The 9,267-nt window shown below is 42.6% G+C and overlaps 1 protein-coding gene across 1 annotated transcript; it reads left to right on the top strand.

Annotated features, from left to right (window-relative positions):
- The first annotated feature begins 2,597 nt into the window (after nucleotides 1-2,597).
- On the top strand, nucleotides 2,598-4,879 carry LOC136506533 (probable serine/threonine-protein kinase PBL28). Its single transcript, XM_066501452.1, has 7 exons — nucleotides 2,598-2,739; nucleotides 2,881-2,904; nucleotides 3,019-3,498; nucleotides 3,607-3,722; nucleotides 3,812-4,072; nucleotides 4,283-4,480; nucleotides 4,724-4,879. Exons 1-7 carry the CDS (start codon nucleotides 2,598-2,600, stop codon nucleotides 4,790-4,792), a joined length of 1,290 nt encoding a protein of 429 aa, XP_066357549.1. The 3' UTR covers nucleotides 4,793-4,879.
- Nucleotides 4,880-9,267: the final 4,388 nt, after the last annotated feature.

Raw genomic sequence — 9,267 nt, 5'->3', positions numbered from 1 at the left:
TATAGTGATAATTCGAGGAGGCAGGAGTCATCATTTGGTTTTTGTTGAACAATATTTTTATCTGCTTCGATTTGGTTGGTTTTTGTTGAATGCCATCTGTTGAACTGTGTAATCTGCAGGTAATGAAATTCGGGCGGGCAACCGTTTGTGGAAAAAATGAAAAAAAAGATTCAGTAATGCTACGATTAGGGCGTTCGTCTGGGCGTGTGCATCTGGACGTCCCCCTGTTCGTGGGCCTGCACAGTGGCTGGGCCTAATAGGCAATCAGTCTGCTTCCCTCTACACTTTCTCCTCCATCTCTACCCCACAACAAAACTTCCATCGGCAGAAATCCCCATTCGCTTACGCTCGTCGCGGCTTCACCGTATCAGACGCCCGGCTCGCCGCTTCTGCCGCCACGCCACGCCCTCTCCTCCTACGGAACCTCGACGCCAACGTGGTCGACGAGTCAGATGTCTTTGGCGGCGCGGGGAACGACAACGATGACTTCCTCCCAGCGCTCATCAACGCAGACCTCCCTGGCCAGCCTGGTGCGCTGATCCACCGTGGCTATTTGGGCGCACGAGCCGCATGGCTGGCCATGCGCGGGCAGTCACCGGCGGCCTGGCCTACGGACAGGCGCACGGCAACTGCCACCGGCCTGGCGTGTCCGATGCCAGTGAGAGGTGGAGATGGAGTACAGTATCTTCTGATTTCTTCGATGGCCGCCGTTGTTTGATGATCAGCGAACAGCGAATGGCAAATTCAAATGCCACGAAAGAGGTAAGAAATATGTGTTTTTAATTCTTATCTTCTTATTGGAATTTGGAACACCAGAAAACAAACATTCAAGGCCATGGTCACCAGATGTTGTCATTGAGGATGATCACCATCGTGCCTTCCGCACACGGCCTCAGAACTCATCGAGAGCGTCCATGTCCCTGTATTGTTGTAATTATTTTTCCTTTCCAGTTAACTGAAATGGGATCGGATTTATATCTGGTGCAGGTTGGGATGATATCACTTTATGAATTTGCAAGGCTCTTTCCCTTGGACTCTTGGAGAGGGACATGCAAAGAGCAACATAAGAAGTTAGTGTTGGAATATCCAACAGTTAGTATTTCTTTTTTTTTTAATTACAATGCATCTGCAAATGCTTTTCCTATCCAAATGCAACTTTTGCGGGGACAAATAATTGCAATACTTCAGTTTTATTGATTTTATGGTTTGCATGGTATGCTTTTCCTATCCAAATGCAACTTTTGCAGGGACAAATAATTGCAATACTTCAGTTTTATTGATTTTATGGTTTGCAAGGTAAAATTACATATGTGATAATGTTAAGTTAATTACTTCTTGCCTCTATGTGTTTGGTCAGGTTAATTTGATTTTTTTTTTTGCTTCCCTGAATGTTGGCAGAGTTAGACCGTTTCATAGCATGCTTGCTAGGACTTCGTGGCATGGCACTATGAAAAATAGGTTAAGTACTACGGAGTGTTTACAGGCTGGGGATGGGGCTGCGTGACCTTGACCAAGGTATGCAGGCAGCAAGCAGTTTCTATGTGGAATTATTTCAGCAAACTACATGAAAGAGGTAGTAGAAAATAACACAGAAAGACTGTTATATGCACCACTTGGAGAAGTCAATCACTGTGTTCTCTATGCTGCTGAAAAGCTTCTATTATATGTGAGTTGTGGACCTATAGAATATAGGTGTTACCACGGTTTACAATACCGGTAAGAAAAAAATTTCGGTCCCAGCGATAAATACGAAATTTCGGAAATTTTGGTTCAAATTTAAATAAATTTAAATTGAGTTTTAAACAAATTTGGCATCATTTCACTAGAAAAACTCTATAATCCATCATCCATCATAAATTTATATAACATCGACGAAATAACATAATATATCACAGAAGTAGAGCCATGGTAATACAGTGTGCTGACGGTGAGCGAGTTGCATATACTAGTGCCGTCCAATGTGTGAGTGAGAAAATTAAATAAATTTAAAGAAATTTAGGGCTTTGATAAGACTAGATGATATAGAGGGTCATTTTAGTGTGGTTTGGTGTAATTTTAGAGTGAAAGATGAATTTAACCGAAAAATTTTGACCGATACAAAAAAAAAATTTCGGACCTCAGCGAAAATGGCGATATTTCGGAAATTTCGGCGATATTTCGCCGAAATTGTAAACCCTGGGTGTTACCGACTGCCAAATATTACAAAGGGTTTAGTGTTATAATGTTATTTTTCATCTGGTTAATTTTTTTTCATGCGGTGTTTAATCAATACACTATCATTGTTCACTGACGACTGACGTGAAGCCCCATTGTTACAAACCATAAAAGTTAGTCCATCTTCACCTCTTACAACAGACGAAACAAGTGATGAAAACAATGTGACCAAAAGAGACATATAGCTGTTATACTAGCATGATTCCTCTTCGACCTCTCCGACACATTATCAATCAAATATAATACAAAAACGCCAAGAGCGATACACACAAGACACCATTAAAAATAGTGATGTGCCAGATGCTACTGAGGAGAATATCCAGCGAAGAAGATTGGTAAGGAAGAGGGGCAAATAAAAGGTTGGCTATAGGGGCCATGGCACTATGGCAGAGAGTTCTTTGGACCTCTCTAGCTCGATCGATTTGGCAGCTTCAAAGAGAAGCATGGAGAGAGGGTTGCTTCGGCTGATTCTGGTTTTGGTGATGGCTGTACATGGCTGCAAGGCTGATTGTGATTTTGTGGCAGGTTCGCTACGGTTCACTTAATTATCGAATACTCTTGAATACTCTTTCATGCATCAAATAAATGATGCTTTGTAGTTGTGATCAACTGTCCCAAACTTGCACACTGAGTTCGAATGTAATGAAATCTCTCTTAACCTTGCAGATGGTGAATACATCAAGGTCAGACGTAAGTCGATCCAAGCCCTTGTTTTATGCATCCACGCTGCGCACCTCATCAACATTATTCATCAACACTAAAAAGTCTTAACTCTACATTACGTGTTCACAAATTATATTTCAGGTAGCACATTTGCAGTCCTGATAGTTTTTGCGTTCCTAGTAGTCGGCATCGCCATCGCGATCACCAAATACCTGAGGAACAAGAAGAAAGCAAACGAAACCACTACAGAATCATCACTAAAATCATCACAAGGCAACTACAGGGTACATAAAGGGGAGGTGAACAGCAAGTGGTCAGGCTTGTACAAATTCGCCAAGGAGGAGATCGAGAGAGCGATCAACTATGCGAGCAGCAGGATCTACCTCGGCTCCGGTAGCGCAGGGCAGGTTTACCAGGGGGTGCTACCCAGTGGGCAGCTTGTTGCAATCAAGCACATTCACAAGACGGCGATGTCGGGGTCCTTCATGAGGGAGGTGGAGCAGCTGTCCAAGGTGAGGCACCCCAACCTGGTGTGCCTCTTCGGCTACTGTGATGAGGAGGGAGATCAGTACCTGGTGTATGAGTACTGTGCCAATGGAAACCTTGCCCAGAACCTACTAAGTAAGGGAAATATATATATTAGGTTATCATCTAGTATAGCGCTTCTCGATCGGTTCATTCTGAAACTAACTGATACAACATGTTCTGTTCATGATGATTGGCATGCAGGAACTGACTCTGTGCTACCATGGGAAACAAGAGTGAAGATCCTGAGGGATTGTGCATCAGTCCTGAGGTTTCTTCACACACACCCTGATGGATGCATTGTCCATAGAGACATCAAGGTGAAATAATGCTGGTTAAAATTTGCAGGCGTAACAACCTGAGGTTGCTTCTGAACCATAACGTGCTATTGCTATTGGAACTGTTGCAGCTCACAAACATCTTGCTGACAGAGAACAAGGTGCCAAAGCTGGCTGATTTTGGGTTGGCAAAAATGCTAGAAATGGAGGAGACCAAGGTGTTCACAGATGTGAGGGGAACCATTGGGTACATGGACCCCGAGTACATCACACACTCCAAGCTCACTTGTGCCAGTGACATATACAGTTTTGGTGTTGTCGCTCTGCAACTTCTGTCAGGAAGGAAGGTCATAGAACTTGACATTGTTGCGCGTGATTCACTTACGAAGAAGGTAAACATATATGATCTTTTATTTCTCAGATGATATATACGCCTAGTATGTGGAAATGATTCTACAACTTCAGAAGCAGCAGCTATTTTTCTCTTTTATTTTTCATGTTTACTGAGCAAGGCCCGGTTTTGTTCATTTATGGTATTATCAACACAATTCCTATTTCCATTAAATATTTGACAATATTAAGTTTTCATTTTTTATCTGAAGGCCAAGGATGTAGTGAGTGGGAAAAAGCCACTGGAGGAATTCATGGATCCACGTGTTAGGGATGATGTTACCATAGAAGATTTCGTGTTAATACTCAAAATCGCAGTCCTTTGTGTTGCGAGCTCAAGTGTAGGGCGCCCCACCATAAAGGATGTGTTCGAGGAGATGGACAAAGCCTTGAGAAATACAACCATAAAGGTTCAAATTTTATCATCTATTGCATAGTCTTTTAAACTGGTCTGTGATACTCTTAACTAATGTAAATCCTTATTCTTTTAATAACCAATCAATTTACAAACTAAATGAATTTTCTTTGGAAACAACACTACTCTAACCTTTGACCACACAAATCTCACATTACTCCCACTGGAGTTACACTGTTGACTACAAAATCCTTGCATTCTAGCTACTATGGGCCGTATTAATATTGTCATTTTGCAGACTAAAGCAAGGAAGGAGATGAATGCAGCAAATTTGATCGGTCAATATGCAAAAGTGTTGGATGTATAGATCGCATTATGCCTTCAGATATTACAACAACCGCATGGAAGTTCCAAGGCCATACTTTCGTCACATGGGTAAAAGGTTCTGACGAAGATGCTCGGTGGTGAACAGATTTGACAAAGGCGTGGTTGCACTGTGGTGACTGATGTACCTGCAACACTATTAGTTCTATGATAACAACTGCCTTGCGCGGTTGCCCACATGTTGATACTTAAGGTTCTGTATAAGCACTTGTAATTAAATGAAGTGAAGAACCTATATGTAAAATTCAGTCAAATTTGGGCTAGGTGGGTGCAAGTTAGTATTAACAGTTTTTTATAGTTACTTTTAATGATTAATAGAAGAGATTCCAGGAACATTAGATTGTGTGTAGTGTGCATGTGCTCACTCGAATTGTGATTATTTGCGAATGCCAGCCGTTTCTTTTTCTCAGAGGAGAATTGCAAATGTATATTCATGAGAGAGATCACTCTTTAGTTAGCAATGGCAATATACACGGAGAATATGGGGAACAAGTGCCATACAAATCTAAAATGAAGTACACTACAGTCCAGGGCGATAGATGTATTCAATGCATATTATATTTGGCATCATCAGAGTTCATTCTTCGTTACCAGAAAGTGTACAACCACTACTTGCCTTTGCAGCTTCCTGAAGCGCACTTGATTATTCTCTTGCACATGGCTCTATATATATCTCAGACAAGGTGACAAGAACATACCTGCAGTATTGTAAATCTCCATAGCCGTTGGACTGACTCTCCTTGGACTTCCAGGAAGTAGGGAGCCATGTGGAGCAGCAAGCATTAGGTTAACTGTTATGAGGTACCAATAATCCATCCAAGTTAGCCACTGCTGTTTGCTACTGTGTGCGTATCCACTCATCTTAAGGTTCCCTCGTCATCTATTCTTCACAGAGTTAATTTGCCTGCCAGAAAAGAAACAAAAAAAAAATGATAAAATGTTGCCAACAAATTAATACAAGTGGAACTCTGCAACCAAGCCAGACCATGCACTGCACCTCCATGAGAAATAGACCCCCAATGGTTTTGACAGGATATTATATATAGCAAAATCAAGCACAGCAAGCAGCACCATCAAACCCTGTATTTGGTCTTTGGAGTCAATGATCTAGCCATATGCTGTAACAGGACAACTATTTAGCACCTAAGAGGGCATCATCTAAGATTCACAACCAAACCAGTTTGATGCATGCTAGAATATGGTGATTTGTATATGATCTCCCACTAAACTTCACACTTTATCCATCATCATGTTAAAAAAGATGCATTCCTCTGAACTAAACCATTAACGAATATTGGATTTCACACTAAATTAATTAGAAAAATGTCACGTGATGGTATAGGTTTCTGCACCTTTACATACTAAACAATCAGAAATTGCCTCCCAGGGTTAGTGTTCAGCTCATTGCTTGATTACAAACAAATCTGAGCACTTACCCATGTGCAAAAGTGGTGCTCCCATTGTTAATATATAAGGAGGTGCACAATAAAAGAGGGAGCCATGCACTGCACCATGGTTTTCTGAAGAAGAAGCATAGCCCAATCTCCCCACCACCACCCTACACACACAGAGATGACGAATCTCAATTCTCTGAGGAGAGGCGTCATCAACACCCTAATCGCCTTCTCTGTCATTGTCAGCTTCATCATCTTGTTCTACAAAGGCCAGGAAGTACATGTGGCAATCGGGGTCAAGCATGAACACCAAGAAATGCAGGCCAAGATGGCAGCTTAGCACCATGAACAACTGAGAGGAAAGCTCCCAGTCCCAGACGCCGGCAGGGAGGAGTGCAATTGGTCCACAGGACGGTGGGTCTACGACAACGTGTCCCGGCCATTGTACTCTGGACTCAAGTGCACCTTCATGTTCCCCGAGGTTGCTTGTGACAAATATGGCAGGAAGGATGTCATGTACCAGCAGTGGAGATGGCAGCCTCATGGATGCGACCTTCCAAGGTATGATAATCATAAACTTTCCTAGTAGAGTTGGAGTATTTGTAGCTCAATTTTGTTCTTCTGAATCCAAAAGTTCCACCAAATATAAAGTTGCAGAACTAGAGAAGCTGTGTCAGTTTCAGGATTTTTAAATAGTAACTTTTTTTTTTGTTGAAGCAGAGAAACATTCAGATGCTCTATAACTGGAACAGAAAACAAAGGATAGTATTGCAGAGGGAAAAAATCTGTAATGGTTATTTCTTTCAAAAAAAAATCTGTGCTAGTTAAGATTGGAAGTTTTATCTAATTGCGGTGGATAGCTGGGTGGCCAACCAGAAACCAACTGCCATGAACATAGTTTAGCTGGCCATCACATAAGGATACTAATTGGCAGTGAAATACCAAAGACGACGAGGAAAACTACATCTCTTCTTATTTTATGATTAATTACATTTGGTAACCCTGGAAAGCTAGAAAGGGGATCAAATCAAGCATAAAATCCAGTCGTTGACCAAATTAAAGAGTGCGTCCAAAGTTTTGAAAAAAAAGGATATGATGCATGGTATTTATGACACATCACCTGGATTTGGGTTTGAACAGATTTGATGCCATCAGGCTACTTGAAAAGCTGAGGAACAAGAGCTTGGTGTTCGTGGGTGACTCTCTCAGTAGGAACCAATGGGTTTCCCTGGTGTGCATGGTGGAGTCCTCTATACCTGATGCTAGGCACAAGATGCACAGCATCAATGGCTCGCTCCTTTCCTTCAAGGCATCAGTATGTTTTCCTTGATAAACCTACAGGTTACAGAAATCAACAATTTCGATTAGCATAGTATAAAACACTATTAATTTATCATTTTTAGAAAAGGGAATATATTAATATTCCAGCTTATGCATCGACTAATGCATATGGCTGTTCATTATTACAAGCAGACATAAAACGGTCCAGGGAATCTCAAAAACAAAGTTTTGAGCCATAAAGACAACAAAGTTTTGAGAAGGAAAAACTAAAGAGCAATTCTGTTGCTAAAACTCTAGCCGTGTCTTGCGAACACCTCCATCGCGGCTGTCTCAATAGTTCTGCAACCCATCTTCATCGTATGGCGATCCTCCTCCTTCTGAAGTAGGGACCAGTACCTGGTCCAATAAGTCTCCTTGAAGATAACCTGCAAATAAGATGGTGCTACGACCTTGTCAAACACAATACCATTCCGGGTTAACCAAAGCGCCCAGCAAATAGTACTTGCACCCACAAGAATTTGAGATTTTATTTTCCTGTTTAACCCTTCCAACCAACTTGTAAACAAATTGTGTACACTATTTGAAGGTTTTAGGTTAAAAGAAACATGAACAATTCTCCATAAGAATTTAGCATAATGACAATCAAAGAATAGATGTTGTATGGACTCGTTGGAGGAACAAAAACAACACTTCCTATCTTCTTGCCATTGCCGCCTAGCTAAATTATCTTTTGTTAAAATTACGTACAAGTACCACATAAAGACTTTAATTTTGAGAGGTAGTTTAAACTTCCAAATTAAAGTGTTATACGGTGAAGCCTGTACACCTAACAAAGCTCTGTACATGGAATTGACTGAGACCAACCCATTCTGATGCAGCCCCCACACAAAGTGTGGGGGGTACGACCCCGGATATCCACGGCAAACTATATGGGCTGCGCTGCCAGGGGCGGTCCAGCCCACAAGACAAAGACTTACGGTGCACGGTGCTGCTTGACGTGTACCGCAAGACATCAAGGGTCATATCCTGAAGATGCTACGTGATCTGTTAGGATATGCTCGATCCCGTGATTCCTGTAATCTGTTATCACTTACCGGTTATCTCCTAGATCTAACCAACTTGTAACGCTACCCCCGGCTATATAAGGCGGGTAGGGGACCCCCTCAAAACACACGCAATATCATACGATTGCCAATACAAACCAACAGACCACAGGAGTAGGGTATTACGTCGCGCTGATGGCCCGAACCTGTCTAACTCTTGTGTCTCTGATGCCTTCTTGTTCTAGATTACGCGCATCTCTGCCGATCAATCTACCTTCGTGGGATACCCCTTGGAGGACTGACGACGATATTATGTCGATAGTTGGCACACCAGGTAGGGGTGTGCGTGCTGTTTCCATGATGAACAAGATGGTACGTTTTGCAGGCTCTTCGTCCTCTCCGAAGCCCGACCAGATCTTCATGGTCGGATCGATCTCCTGGGTCATCAATGCCGACGGTGACGGAGAGATCATCGAGCCGGTGTAGATCGATTCTACGCCGACCACACCAGCACCTCAACAGCAGATCTGATCTCGGAACTGCCTCCGAGGTCGTCTTCACCAACAACTCGCCGCCTGCTCCCCCGCTATCCGAGGAAGCAGATCAACAACGACGATCTGATCGCGTCCATCCATCAGGTTGGCCAGAAGCTCACCAACTGCCTCTCCATCGTGGAATCGGCTCTGACCACTCTGGTTCAGCGCCGACCAGCCTCCGATTCCGATCTATCGGAGGCTGAT

The sequence above is a fragment of the Miscanthus floridulus genome, chromosome 15 (assembly GCF_019320115.1).
Source record: "Miscanthus floridulus cultivar M001 chromosome 15, ASM1932011v1, whole genome shotgun sequence".
NCBI lineage: Eukaryota > Viridiplantae > Streptophyta > Magnoliopsida > Poales > Poaceae > Miscanthus > Miscanthus floridulus.
The sequence above is the reverse complement of the archived record's forward strand: the minus strand, read 5'-3'. Positions and strand labels throughout refer to the sequence as shown.

What these genes read in the sequence shown, in the direction of transcription:
- LOC136506533 (XM_066501452.1), top strand. Translation starts at nt 2,598, where the DNA reads ATGGCAGAGAGTTCTTTGGACCTCTCTAGCTCGATCGATTTGGCAGCT. An exon ending in CCTTGCCCAGAACCTACTAA is followed by an intron (nt 3,499 to 3,606) that starts GTAAGGGAAATA and finishes ATTGGCATGCAG; the next exon opens with GAACTGACTCTGTGCTACCA. An exon ending in TTGTCCATAGAGACATCAAG is followed by an intron (nt 3,723 to 3,811) that starts GTGAAATAATGC and finishes GAACTGTTGCAG; the next exon opens with CTCACAAACATCTTGCTGAC.